The 15019-nt window shown below is 44.3% G+C and overlaps 1 protein-coding gene across 4 annotated transcripts in view; it reads left to right on the top strand.

Moving 5' to 3' along the window:
* Positions 1 to 15019, top strand: part of llgl2 (LLGL scribble cell polarity complex component 2) — a 120164-nt gene that overhangs the window by 45122 nt on the left and 60023 nt on the right. For 3 of the 4 annotated variants that reach the window (XM_038776947.1, XM_038776950.1, XM_038776948.1), the window contains 2 exons: positions 4194 to 4312; positions 12517 to 12614. In XM_038776947.1, the coding sequence (XP_038632875.1) occupies positions 4238 to 4312; positions 12517 to 12614 (173 nt within the window). In that variant the 5' untranslated portion in view covers positions 4194 to 4237. Of the gene's footprint in view, positions 1 to 4193; positions 4313 to 5309; positions 5425 to 12516; positions 12615 to 15019 lie in introns of those variants that run through there. The other variant, XM_038776949.1, reaches the window with a different exon arrangement.

Raw genomic sequence — 15019 nt, forward strand, 5'->3', positions numbered from 1 at the left:
CTGATCAGTCCCATGTTGCCTGTTGGTTGCTCCTTGGGCATGTGTGTGACATTCCCGAAACTGAGAGGATAATTTTTGTTCTGGAGTCTGCTGGGGCTAACTCCTGGACAGAGGGTTACCATCTTGGTTGTCTTTGTTCAGCAGAACAGTCCACTTTAAAAACAAGAAATAACAATGAGGATAAAGTTTTGAAATGTATGCAGTGTAGGGTTTCTGTTCCGTGTTGGCGGAACCCAACACTTGGCTAATGCCTCACTGTTAAAGATTTATAACCAGTAGAAATAGACTCCCTTTGAATATCTAACTTCTTTTGCCAGCACCAGTACTCTTGAAGATCATCAGTTCAGATCTCGTATCTATCTTTTTTTTATTCGTTCATGGGATGTGGGTGTCGCTGGCTGGGCCAGCATTTATTGCCCATCCTTAAGGCATTTAAGAGTCAACCACATATATTGCTGTGGATCTGGAACCACATGTCGGCCAGACCAGGTAACGATGACCGTTTTCCTTCCCTAAAGGATATTAGTGAACCAGATCGGTTTTTACGACAATCGACATGGCCTTCTTTACACTTTTTAAAATTCCAGATTTTTTTTATTGAATTCAAATTTCGTCATCTGCCACGGTGGTATTAAAATCCGGGTCCCCAGAGAATCCAGAGTCTCTGGATCACTAGTCTGGCGACAATACCACTAAGCCACTGCCTCCCCTAAACATAGTAGGTTCAGATAATGCGATACTGAGCAGTGCTGTGGCAGATGTAAAAGATCTCATAGAAGGAGTTTTTATTGTCCTAACATCCTTTTCTCCAACCATCCACAGCAGAACCGCTCAACAGGCCATTATTCATTAATTTATTCTTTGCAGGACTTTGTTTGGTGCAAAGTTCAGCCAAGGCTAGGTTTTTCCTTTCATTCCCCATACCACCTTCTCCTTTACCACCCGTTATCTCCTTTTGCTTTTCTTTAAGTCCCCCTATTTCTATTTTCTTTGTTATAAAATGCTTTTTATAAATCTAATTTCTGCCCTAACCTTTACCATGGATACCTTCCTCCCAGCACGTTGAACCCAACCAAAATGTAAAACCTGCATCAGAATGATCATGTCCTTGTGCATTTTTTTCATCCAATAATTCTGGTCTACTTTTTATCCCACTGATTTTGGTTGCTAATCCAGCCCAACGCCTTCACTGGTTTCCTCTCTATCATCAATGTAACGACTACTGTTGGGTTCTGGTTCACCAGGTTTCAGACTGCTTGTCCTGTGCCATTGTCCAGACTAGATCTACCACCGAAGTCTCTCTTGTTCAGCTTGCAATTAATGTACTTATTAAAGAAACAGGCTCTTTTTTAAAAATGTTGTGTAAAATGTTAGTAAGATCACAATTTGAGTACGCAGTATTGATCTCCATGCTGGCTAAAGATGTTGAGACTGTACAGAGAGTACTGCACTGATTTAATGGGATGCTGCCTAGTTTGAGGGAATACAGAAACAAAGGACACATTACAAATTAATCTGATAATTGTGTTCAACTATAAAGAATGGGACAGTTGATAGAAACAGTCTGTTTTCGTGGTTGAATGTGGAACACGGAAACAAAGATATAAAATTAATTGCTAGTGATTTAGACCAGAGGGCTAGAGAAATATATTTGCACAGAGGTATGCGCGATGGAATGCACTACCCGAGTTGGTGGTTTCAGCAGACACTGGCAATATTTACAAACAGATTAGGTAGCTGGTTGAAGAAAAATGACGAAAGGAATATTGAAGCAGGCTGGGCTCCTGAGGTGGAATGTTATTTCTGTGGGAAGGCTGAACAGCCTGTTTTCTATGTTGTAATTCCTCCTATTTCTAACACCGTACCATATGCTTGTCCTATCAAATATATCTATTCCCATAATTAGAGCTCTTTTACCACTGCACATTGATCCCTGTTTTGTGTGTGTGTGGGGGGGCGGGGGGGCTGGTTTACTGAGGCCCTTTTTGGAGTGCTTGGTGCAAAGATCAGCTCACTACTGGAGAGCCACATTCATGTCTTGGCTTCTAAAAGTCTGTCACATGTCCATGGGAAACCTTGGTGCCTTTGGTCTAAAGCAGAAAGAGTTGTGCTAGTGCTATAGCACATTTAGCCATTGACGTATGAGGCCACCTGCTGTCCAGTTTTGAAAACTCGTGATCCGAGGCATACGTAGATGTGCTGATCTAGTCCGAGCCCTGATCTGCAAGTATCTGTCTCCTCTTCCTCCGAGAATTTGATTGGTCCCTGTTCTTGTACTTGAATGGGAGCCTCTGCTTTTCACCGGCTTCCAAACAGTTGGTCAGGTTGTTGCATTTATGTTGAGTGTGTCAGAAGGTGAGGCAGTTGCTCCCGGCTTATTAACAAGATAAAACCATTCTGGGTCAAAAGTGCAGTGCTCTGAAAGCTAGTGATTTGAAACAAAACCTGTTGGACTTTAACCAACTTTAACCTGGTAGAACATAGAAGAACATAGGTGTCGTAAGACTTCTTACTGTACCTTTATCATTGCAGAGCTTTAATAATCCATCAATTGCCAATCACAGCACCAACACCCGTTCAAAGATTTATTTTTTAAAATAAATTTAGAGTACTCCATTCATTTTTTCCAATTAAGGAGCAATTTAGTTTGTTCAATCCACCTATTCTGCACATCTTTGGGTTGTGGGGGCGAAACCCACGCAAACACAGGGAAATGTGCAAACTCCACATGGACAGTGACCCAGAGCCGGGATGGAACCTGGGACCTTAGCGCCGTGAGACTGCAGTGCTCTCACTGCGCCACCGTGCTGCCCAACTCCCGTTCAAAGATGATGTAAATGGGCAGCTTTACAAAATCAGATTTCGCATGGTATTCAGATATAGAAAAATTTGACCCTCCCACCAGCATCATGAACAGTTGCGCATGCACTGATGGGGACAGTGTCGGTCGAGTGCACATTTGTTACTGTTTCTGCAGCATTTTTGGTTAGCAGCAAGAGTTGGTGATTTTTTTTACCCATCAGCACTTTGTAGACTTTTCCTATGGTGCATTTTGGGTAGCGAGACCTCATCCCTGGCTGACTGCTCACATCCACAGCAACACTGCATGAGTTGAGGATGACTCCAGCTCGTCTTCTGTTCCCTGTGTGCATCTCTAAATTCTGCTGTACTCTGCTCCCTTGCTAAATGCTCTATTTTGGATTGCATTGTGACAATCAAATGTGCTAGGTGTTTGGGGTTTGAAAGGTCTGAGGTGAGTCGACTACGATTTGAATAACACGGGACAGCAGAATGTCCAAGTTTACCTCCTGGATTGAGTGAGCTGTTGTCAGTTGGGATAGGGAATGAATCCTACAAAGCCTTGCTGCTGGAGGATGTAGGGAGGAAATCTGGATTTGTATTCCTCATCCTGTTACTGACACTGCTGGAAAGTGAGCATGTGGAGTTATTGAGTGCAAGTGGATGGTGCTGAACTTCGTTGCCGCAGATTGCCAGGGTCCTGCTCCTGCTCTCCTTTAGGCTACATCTATGTGAAGAAAGATTTGTCTGGATGATCTGCTGGAAGGTAACTGTTATATACGGTGCTAAACCCCAGCAAGGAGAGCGGCAATTTGGTAGAGTTACGGGAATTCACCTAACTTTGTACATACATACAATCCTGAGTATTGCTGAAATTCTGCTGATTATGGCTAAACCACATAGGCTAGGGCCCATTCCTCACTGTGGCTGAGGTTAACATTTAAAAAATGGTCTTTGGGTCAACGTCAGTGCCTGTGTACCAAAATCCCCATCCAGACTCAGCACGTTCAGTGGAGGAGGGGTCAGAAGAGCGGGAAACAGCACATCCGGAAAAACAATTTAGTAAATAAGGAGATGTTGGTAATTATCTATATTACAAATCAGATGTTACAGCACTCCTACTACTCTCAGCTCATGTGTATCAGGAGTGCTATGTTTGAAATGTGCTTCTATAAACATTGAGCTGGGTTAATTATTGCTGACTCTGAGTGCCAGCCAGCTGGGAATGATGTCACCTCAATAGCCTGAGCTTTACAAAGAGCGTTTTGTTGAATGATCTGCGTCTGGGCAGAGCTTGGTGCAGATGAGAGTACCTGTCACTAGGGGCACTGGGAAATAGAAGGAGAGGTATCCCTGACTGTGAACTCATCATCCATATCATTTTTAAAAAATAGGAACTGAACAATTGACGGTGCTGAAGCTTCACTAAACTGGAACAATGAAGAGATTCCGAAGACACGGACATGAACAACACCGAGAACGCATCAAGCAGGATCTGTTCCAGTTTAACAAGGTCAGTCAACTTCCCCACCTCCCCTGAATTAATTGATCTTGCTGGGCCCAGTTTTGTTGATTCTGGTATTTTACTAGTATCCTGCCTAACTAACTGTTCTTCATTTCAGCCTAGTCTGTTAGCAGGCTGTAATTCTCTGAAATATCAGAGCTACACCCAGTTCTGTTGTCCTGTATACACATTTTAGTGGGTGTCAATAGGTAGGGAAATGAAACAGCCTGTGGCGAGCAAAGTCCCACAAACAGTGAGATGAGTGGCCCGATTATCTGTTTTGATGCTGGTTGAGAGGCACGTGTTGATCAAGATACCAGACGCACTTACTGTTCTTCAAGTAATGCCATGAATCCTTTCGGGTCCACCTAAATGGGTTCAACATTGCATTCAAAAAATGTATCTCTCTATGATGCACTCCCTCGCTCAGTATAGCACTGAAGAGACATCTGAGATAGTGTTCAAACCCTGGGCTGGAACATGAATCTATGGCAAGAGTCCAAGTAATTGCCACAAACAAAACCCAGAGAGGATTAAAAATGGGAAGTTAGGTCAGAGCTTTTTGATCTGCTATGTTGTACTCCGTTAGAATCCTGTGCACAAATTGACTGCTAGCACAAACTGAAGTGATCGTTGTCTTTTTTCCCCAACCCAAGGAACAGTTTCCTACTACAAACTGTAGCCATGATTTCTCTTGTTGACCGTGTGGCATAGATTCCTATCCCCTTTTTACATCTGGGTGAAGGGTTGGATGCAAACTGACCTTTTAGTTGAGTGGGTTAGTGCATCATATTGGCTCAAATCCACAATCGCTGAATGATCCATGGATCCTTTCTGTCAGACTTGATATGCTATTCACTCCCGTCATTCTTTACTGTGACAGACGATGTTAAAACTATTTCACTTCAATCATTTTCCCACTTTTAATTATTGGTAATGCCTGACACCAAGTCAGAGGTTAAGACTTTTTTTTTCTTTTATTCTTTCATGGGATGTGAACGTCACTGTCAAAGCCTACAATTGTTGCCTTCCCTAATTGTCCTTGAGCTGAACATTTCAGAGGATGATTAAAAATCAACTAGATATGCTGAGGGCCTGGAGTCGCACGTAGGCCAGATTGGGTAAGGATGGTAGATTTCCTTCCCTAAGGGATATTAGTGAACCAGATGGATTTTTACGGCAATCAATGAACATTTTGTGGTCACTGTTACTGGAATTAACTTTATATTCCAGAATTATTAATTAAAATTAAATCTGATCAGCTGCCATGGTGAGATTTCGACCCATGTCCCTACACTAACCTACCCCTCTGTATTACTAGTTCAGTGACATTACCCCTAAGCCACCAGCTCTCTGACAAAGATGCTTGATTTCAAATACAGACACCTTTTATGGAATGCATTCAATCATAGTTATCTGGAATTTGAGTGGTTAGTGCTGCTGCCTCACTGAGGTCCCAGGTTCGATCCCGGCTCTGGGTCACTGTCCGTGTGGAGTTTGCACATTCTCCCCGTGTTTGCGTGGGTTTCGCCCCCACAACCCAAAGATGTGCAGGGTAGGTGGATTGGTCATGCTAAATTGCCCCTTAATTGGGGAAAAACAAAAAAATTGGGTACTCTAAATTTTAAAAAAAATCTGTTTGGTCTCAAGTCACTTTTATTGAGGTAAAGTATTTGCAAACTGACTAGTTTATTTCACTGAATGTCTGCCATCGTTTGAAGAAAGGTGATCAGGAAGATAATTTTTTAAAAAAAATAATTTTTATTCACATTTTCACAAAAAAGAAAACAATAACAGAAAATTCTAAGAACAAAAAAAACAGACCCCCCCCCCCCCCCCCCCCCCCCCCCCCCCCCCCCCCCCCCCGCCGTAAATACAAAAGAGAAACAATAAATTAACCCCCGTCATTGGCAAAAAACAGATATTCAACCCAAATCGGAGACAAAGAGACCCCCCCCCCCCCCGGCCGGGTTGCTGCTGCTGCTGACCTTTTGTTTTTACCTTTCTGCCAGGAGATCTAGGAATGGTTGCCATCTCCTGAAAAACCACTGCACTGACCCCCTTAGGGCAAATTTCACCCTCTCCAATTTAATAAACCCCGCCATATCGTTGACCCAGGCCTCCACGCTTGGGGGCCTCGCATCCTTCCACTGAGGAAAAATCCTCCGCCGGGCTACTAGGGACGCAAAGGCCAGAACACCGGCCTCTTTCGCCTCCTACACTCCCGGCTCCACTGCAACCCCAAATATTGCGAGTCCCCAGCCTGGATTGACCCTGGATCCTACCACCCTCGATACCATCCCTGCTACACCCTTCCAAAATTCCCCCAGCGCTGGGCATGCCCAGAACATGTGGACATGGTTTGCTGGGCTCCCTGAGCACCTAATACACCTGTCCTCGGTCCCAAAAAACCGGTTCATCCTTGTCCCGGTCATATGAGCCCTATGCAGCACCTTAAACTGTATGAGGCTAAGCCTCTCACACGAAGAGGAGGAGTTCACCCTTTCTAGGGCATCCGCCCACGTCCCCTCCTCAATCTCCTCACCCAGCTCCTCCTCCCATTTATCTTTCAGCTCCTCCACCGAGGCCTCCTCTACCTCCTGCATCACCTGGTACACTTCCAAGATCCTCCCCTCTCCAACCCATACCCCCGAGTCAGGTGTCCTGGTGTCCACGCAGGTGTCCACGCAGCGGCAGCAGGGGGAACCCTGCCGCTTGACAAACACCCTTGCATGTACCTAAAGGTGTTCCCCGGGGGGAGCCTGAACTTCCCTTCCTGCTCACCCAGGCTCGCAAACTTCCCGTCTATGAACAGGTCCCCCAGCCTCCTGATACCTGCCCTGTGCCAACTCAGGAATTCTCCGCGGAACAAACCGGTGGTACCCCGTATCGGGGACCCCATCGAGGCCCCCACCTCCCCCCTGTGCCGCCTCCATTGCCCCCAAATCTTGAGGGTAGCTGCCACCACCGGGCTCGTGGTATACCTCGTCGGAGGGAGCGGCATCGGCGCCGTTGCAAGCGCTTCCAGGCTCGTACCCACACAGGATGCCATCTCCAGCCACTTGCATGCCACCCCCTCCCCGTCCATTACCCACTTACGCACCATCGCTGCGTTGGCAGCCTAATAATACCCACAGAGGTTAGGCAATGCCAGCCCCCCCCATCCCTGCCCCGCTCCAAGAACACCCGTCTCACCCTTGGAGTCCCGTGTGCCCACACAAACCCCGTAATGCTCCTGTTAACCCGCCTGAAAAAGGCCTTCGGGATAAGGATGGGAAGGCACTGGAACAGGAACAGGAACCTCGGGAGCACCGTCATCTTGACTGACTGCACCCTACCCGCCAAAGACAGCGGCAGCATGTCCCACCTCTTAAACTCCTGCTCCACCAGCCTTGTGAGGTTTAGCTTATGCAAGGCCCCGCCAGCTCCTGGCCACCTGAACCCCCAAGTACCTGAAGCTCCTCTCCGCCCTTTTCAGTGGGAGCCTCCCAATCTCCCCCTCCTGGTCCCCCGGGTGTACCACAAACAGCTCGCTTTTCCCAAAGTTAAGCTTGTACCCTGAGAAATCCCCAAATTCCCGGAGAATCCCCATCACCAAGGAAGATAATTTATAGCACATGAGAAAAGACAAATGGGTATGTTTAAGAGGTTGCTTGTATACTACAGCAGTGTTTTTCAAACTTTTTTGCCCAGGTCCCATTTTTACCAATTGGCCATCCTTTGCAACCCATGCCATCCCACCTTCGCGAACTAACATTTTCACTTACCTTTAATGTGACAATTGAGCCTGCTCGATCCTCACTATCTCACTTGCTTTGTCATTCAATGTTACATTTCTGCTAAGTACTTGAGCTGATGATACAAGTGGGTGGCACGGTAGCATAGTGGTTAGCACTGTTGCTTTGCAGCTCCAGGGTCCCAGGTTCGATTCCCAGCTTGGGTCACTGTGCAGAGTCTGCACGTTCACCCTGGGTTTCCTCCGGGTGCTCCGGTTTCTTCCACAGTCCAAAGATGTGCAGGTTAGGTCGATTGACCATGCTAAATTGCCCTTTGTGTCCAAAAAGGTTAGGTGGAGTTACTGGGTTACAGGGATAGGGTGGAGGTGTGGGCTTAAGTGGGGTGCACTTTCCAAGGGCTGGTACAGGCTCGATGGGCCAAGGCCTCCTTCGGCATTGTAGATTCTATGATTCTCACCGCATCCGTTGAAAAAAAAATCAAGATAATTGTACTCTAACCCGCCATGCTTGGTCTTCAAATGTTTTGGAGTTTTGAGGGTTTTAATCTTTCATTGTCAGTACGTACCTGCATATAACACTCATGGGCTTTGCATCGCAATATGCATTGGCATAATTAATAAACCCGTACCTCAAGACAACTTCTTTATACTGCTTTGCTCCTGATTTCAGCTTCTTAACAGGTTGTTCACCAGAGACCCTGGTGCTCACACCAGCACTGCTGGCATCTACAAAATGGGGGAATGTCTCTTGCTCCCAGAGCACGTGACGTCAGTGTACGCAGTGCGTGACCTGCTCCCTGCCGCTGCTTCTGGAGAGAAGACTCCCATCGATTTTCAAAAATAATCTGCTCCTGGGTCAGCAAGCTGATGTCAGGAGGAGGCGGTCTGCCTCGCTGGGTTCTCGGCCTGCGTACTGCTGAGGGGACACGCATGCACAGGCTGGCCGGCGTTCTGAAAGCCGATTGCGGCTGGCATTTTAAAAAGCTGGCCGCGCCCATTGGACACTTCTTCCAGTGATTGAGAATGCGACGACCGATGGCCCCGTGATCCAGCTGACACCCGCCCATGACCCACACATGGGTCATTACCTTGAGTTTGAAAATTACTGTACTACAGCATGAGCTAGATCATAAGAAATAGGAGCAAGACGAGGCCGTTTACCCATCAAACCTGCTCTGTTATTTGATGGTAATAATATGGTCGATCTGATTGTGGCCATAACTCCACTTTGACTCCCATGTCAATCAAAAATCTATCTAATTAGCATATTTAAAGACCCAACCTCCATTGCTGTCTGTGGAAGAGAGCAATCTTGTATGTTTCACTAAAGTCACCTCTCCTTCTTCTTCTACTAAGCTCCAATGGATCTAGGCTCAATTGTTCCTCAAAAGACAAGCTCCTTCAACCCAGGAATTAGCCCAATGAATCTTCTCTGAACAGCATCTAATGCAAGTATATACTTTTTAAGTAAGAAGTACAAGCTTGCACACAAATACTTGAGGTGAAGTCTCACAAATGCCCACTGCAGCTGTAGAAAGAATTTCCTAATTTTAGGCCGCATCCTTCTTACAGTGAAGACCAACGTTCCATTTACTTACATGCTCACATTTTGTGATTTCATGTGCAAGATTATCATGATCCCTCTACTGCAACATTCTGCAGTCTCTAACTCTATTTAAATAATACTGTATTCTACTTTTCTGTTCTTCCTACCAATGTGTACAGCCCCACATTATCCTACAGTATACTCTCTGTCTGCCAACATTTAGTTCACTCACTTAACTGATCTATACCCGTTTGCAGATTCTTTGTATCCTCACAATTTTGTTTCCTATCTGTATTTTATTTAATCAGCATATTTAGCTACAATACACTCGGTCCCATATAGATTGTAAATAGTTGAGGCCCTAGCATTGATTCCTGCAGTACTCCACAAGATGCAGTTTGCCAAAATAACCCATTTATTCTGTCTCCTATTGGTGAGTTAATCCATGCTAAACTATCACCCACAACACCATGAGCTCTTGCCTTAGTACAGTGACTTCTTTGCTGGCATTCTCCATCAGCTGGTTCCCCTTTAGCCAACAATCTTGCTACATCCTCAAAAAACTCTGTCAAACACCAATTCCCTTTTACAAAGCCATGATTTATGAATGGCCTGCTACTACCTCCTTGTTAATGGATACTAATTCCCAATGACTGCTGCAACGTTTCCAGGATCTTGGGGCAATTTTGGAAAGTTGCAGCTAATGTCTCCACGATCTCTGCAGCCATTTTTTTTGTTTTGTTTTGTTTTTATAAATTTAGAGTACCCAAATAATTTGTTCCAATTAAGGGTCAATTTAGTGTGGCCAATCCACCTAATCTGCACATCTTTGGGTTGTGGGGGTGAAACCCACGTAGACACAGGGAGAATGTGCAAACTCCACACAGACAGTGACCCAGGGCCGGGACTAAACCCGGGTCCTCGGTGCCATAGGCAGCAGTGCTAACTACTGCACCACTGTGCCATTTATTTTAAGAAGGATAAACACAACTGGATCCAAAGGGCTTGTCAGCCTTTAGTCCCATTAGTTTTCTTAAGACTTTTCCTCTTGTGATTGTTCCAAGGTTTGATTCTCCCCTTTTTGTCTTGATTTTCTCGTATTTTTGAGATGCTTTGCGTCATTGACTGTGAAGATAGACGCAGAATACTTGTTCAAAATCTTTGCCGTTTCCTTGTTTCCCGTTATTAATTCTCTAGTCTCGCTCTTAAAGGGATCAACACTTACTTTAGCTGCTCTTCCATTTTTTGGGAAGCTTTTCTGGACTTTTATGTTTCTTGCTAATTTTAACTCTCAATCTTTTGGCCTACTGCTAATCTTTGCAGATTGGCACATATTTTCTCTCAAATACCATCCTTAATTTCCTTACTTTATAGATGGGCTTTTTCGTTGTATTTTTCACAATGTGATATCTCTTCATTGAGAGTTATGAAATATCTGCTTAAATGCTTCACTGCTTTTCCAGTGTCATTTCGCCTTCTATTTTAGCCAACTCTGTCTTCATGCCCATGTAATTACCTTATTTAAGTTTAAGACACTAGTTTCAGGCTCAAATTTCTCACCCTCAAACAGAATGTGATATTCTTACTTGTTATGATCACTCTTGTCTAAATAATACTTTACTATGAGAACACTAATTAATCCTTTGTCATTACCAGGCTATTCCCTGGTTGGTTCCAGAAAATATTGTTCTAAGAACCCATCTCCAATGCACTCTAGAAACTCCTTTTTACGACTGCTTTTGCCAATTCTTTAAAAAAAATATATATTTAGAGTACCCAATTCCTTTTTTTCCAATTAAGGGGCAATTTAGCGTGTTCAATCCACCTACCCTGCACATCTTTGGGTTGTGGGGGTGAAACCCACGTAAACACGGGGAGAATGTGCAAACTCCACACAAACAGTGACCCAGAGCCGGGATCGAACCTGGGACCTCGATGCCGTGAGACTGCAGTGCTACCACTGCGCCACCATGCTGCCCATTGCTTTTGCCAATCTAATCTATATGAAGATTAAAATTGCCCCCAATTATTACAACATCTTTCTTTTTAAGCTCGGTCCTAGTGAATTAATTGCAAACAATTAGTTTACAGGTACAGCAAGTAATTAGGAAATCTAATAGAATGTTTTTGTTTCTCGTGAGGGAAATGGAATACAAAAGTAGGGAGGTTATTCTTCAGTTATATAGGCCATTGGTGAGGCCACGTTTGGAGTACTGTGTACAGTATTGATCTCCTTATTTAAGGAAAAAAATGTATGCATTGGAAGCAGTTCAAAGAAGGTTTACGAGACTAATACCTGGGATAGGTAGGTTGCCCTCTGAAAAAAGAGTGGACAAGTTAGGCTCGTATCCGCTGGGGTTTACAAGAGTAAGACACAACAATTGAAACTTGTAAGATTCTGAGGGATCTTGATATGGTTAATGTGGAAAAGATATTTCCCCTTGTGAGAGAATCTAGAACTAGGGGTCACTTTAAAAATAAGGTGTTGCCCATTTAAGACTGAGATTAGGAGAATTTTTTTCTGTTGGTTGAAAGCCTTCCGAACTCTCTTCCTCAAAGGTCACTGGAAGCAGAGTTTTTCAATATTTGTAAGGCAAAGATAGATAGGTTATTGATAAACGAGTGGGTGACATGACCCAAGGAGCAGTGTTCAAGGAATATCAGCACGCGAGTTGGAAGTTGCTTGTTTTCGCAACTCCATAAAAGGGAAAGTATGGAAATTCCTTAAATTGGACAATATTTTTGCGTGGTACCATGCCGACTTTGTGAATGGTGACTTTTTGAATTGCATGCTGATCCTTGGCTTGTGCAGGGGCTGACATTTGCTCTGTTTGTCACTCGCCGAAGTTGTATACTCGAGATTCTCAAACATTCTGCCTATGTGTGGGCTGTGTAAGTTATCACTAAGTGGTTTTCCTTTCCCTCCAACAGACGGTGGAACATGGATTTCCTCATCAGCCCAGTGCGCTGGCTTACTCTTCGAGTCTTCAGCTCATGGCCATTGGAAGCCGATCAGGAGCCTTCAAGATGTATCTTTTCATATGCAATTTTTAAAATGTTTACTTTTGGATTTTATTGACCTACAGCTGCAGGGAACAGTTGCTTGCTGGGTGGTGATGGAGTTAGAGATTATTTCCCCACCATTCTAACATGGGACGAACTACTGAACCAACAGCTCCAAGTGCTTCAGTTAATTTCTCCAGTGATCAGGGGCTGTTACCAGACTGAGTGCTCCCTTCTGTCAATGATGCAATGTATGTAAAGGAGGTGAATCTCGTTACTGCAGGTCCTGGACTCCATAGGGTTACTTCTGATTGACCCAATAGGTTCTATTAAAAGTAACCAGGAACAACGGGGCTCAGAGACCACAGTTTCCACACTTGAGCATGGTTTTCTTGAACCCCTAACAATGTTAAAGTTCCTGATGGCCACTTTCGGTCTCCATGCTACTGTAGGAGCTGAACTATGTACAGTGAAGAACAACAGCAAAATATTTGCACAATTTCTTTTTTGTTTTAAACTGTACGTTACTCCAAATGCAGGGACATTCAAAATTTCAAGCGGGTAGATATATAAAAAATTTTTTTTATCCCTTTACTGAAATCAGCAAGAAGATGCACATGGTCTTCAAATGTGTGTTGGTGCTGTGAGAACAATGCCGCAGTGAAGCCTCACTGTTCTCTGCTTATCCCTATCTGATATGTTAAAAGTGTAAACAATTTGCGCTCTTTAGCTGTCTGCTCACATTCTAGAAGAGTTGAGCCCTGGAAAACATGAATTGGAGGGAGAGTTTCAAAGAATTTGTTCAGTGTATTGAATTCCTGAAACCGAAGCAGAAGCAAAAATCAAATTAGTTATGAAAAATAACAATTTTGATGAGTAGAATGGGGTTATGTGATGGCTCTTTCAGAGACCAACATAGAACATACAGTGCAGAAGGAGGCCATTCGGCCCATCGAGTCTGCACCAACCCACTTAAACCCTCACTTCCACCCTATCCCCGTAACCCAATAACCCCTCCTAACCTTTTTTGGTCACTAAGGGCAATTTATCATGGCCAATCCACCTAACCTGCACGTCTTTGGACTGTGGTAGGAAACCAGAGCACCCAGAGGAAACGCACACAGAGAATGTGCAGACTCTGCACAGACAGTGACCCAGCAGGGAATCGAACCTGGGACCCTGGCACTGTGAAGCCACAGTGCTAATCACTTGTGCTACCGTCTATAAGGGTAGAACTGAAAAATAAGAAGGGGAGAGATCACTTTTATAGCATTGTACTACAGGCCCCCAAATAGTCAGCGGGAAATTGAGGAGTAAATATGTAAGGAGATTACAGATAGCTGCAAGAAGAATAGGGTGGTTATAGTTGGGGACTTTAACTTTCTCAACATTGACTTGGACAGCCATAACATTAGGAGCTTGAATGGGGAGAAATTTGTTGAGTGTATTCAGGAGGAATTTCTCATTCAGTATGTGAATGGCCCGACTAGAGAAGGGGCAGAACTTGACCTCCTCTTGGGAAATAAGGAAAGGCAGATGTCAGAAGTGTTAGTGAGAGATCACTTTGTGACCAGTGACCATAATTCCATTAGTTTTAAGATAGCTATGGAGAATGATAGGTCTGGCCCAAAGGTTAAAATCCTAAATTGGGGCAAGGCCAATTTTGATGGTATTAGACAAGAACTTCCAAATGTTGACTGGGGCAGTCTGTTGGCAGGAAAAGGGACGGCTGGTAAGTGGGAGGCTTTCAAAAGTGTGTTAACCAGGGTTTAGAGTAAGCACGTTCCTTTTGGAGTGAAGGGCAAGGCATTCAGCATGCTTGGTTTCATTGGTCAGAACATTGAGTACAGAAGTTGGGATGTCTTGCTGAAGTTGTACAAGTTAGTAAGGCTACACTTGGAAGACTGTGTACAGTTCTGGTCACCCTATTATAGAAAGGATATTATTAAACTAGAAAGAGTGCAGAAAAGATTTACTAGGATGCTACCTGGACTTAGTGAGTTATAAGGAGAGACTGGATAGAAGGGGCTTTTTTTCCTGGAGCATAGAAGGCTTGGGCGTTATCTTATAGATGTGCATTAAAAAAAAGAATGGCATAGATAAGGTAGATAGTCAACATTTTTCTCAAAGGTAAGGGAGTCTAAAACTAGAGGGCATAGGTTTACGGTTAGGGGAGAGATACAAAAGAGTCTAGAGGGATAATAGTTTCACAGAGGGTGGTGAGTGTGAGGAACGAGCTGTCAGAGGCAGTAGTAGAGGTGCATACAATTTTGGCTTTTAAAAAGCATTTCGACAGTTATATGGGAAAGATGGGTATAGAGGGATATGGCCAAATGGGGGCAATTGGGATTAACTTAGTGGTAAAAACTGGGTGGCATGGACCACTTGGGTCGATAGGCCTGTAAACCTCTGACTCTAACTCTTTATTTTG

The sequence above is a fragment of the Scyliorhinus canicula genome, chromosome 18 (genome assembly GCF_902713615.1).
Source record: "Scyliorhinus canicula chromosome 18, sScyCan1.1, whole genome shotgun sequence".
Taxonomy (NCBI): domain Eukaryota; kingdom Metazoa; phylum Chordata; class Chondrichthyes; order Carcharhiniformes; family Scyliorhinidae; genus Scyliorhinus; species Scyliorhinus canicula.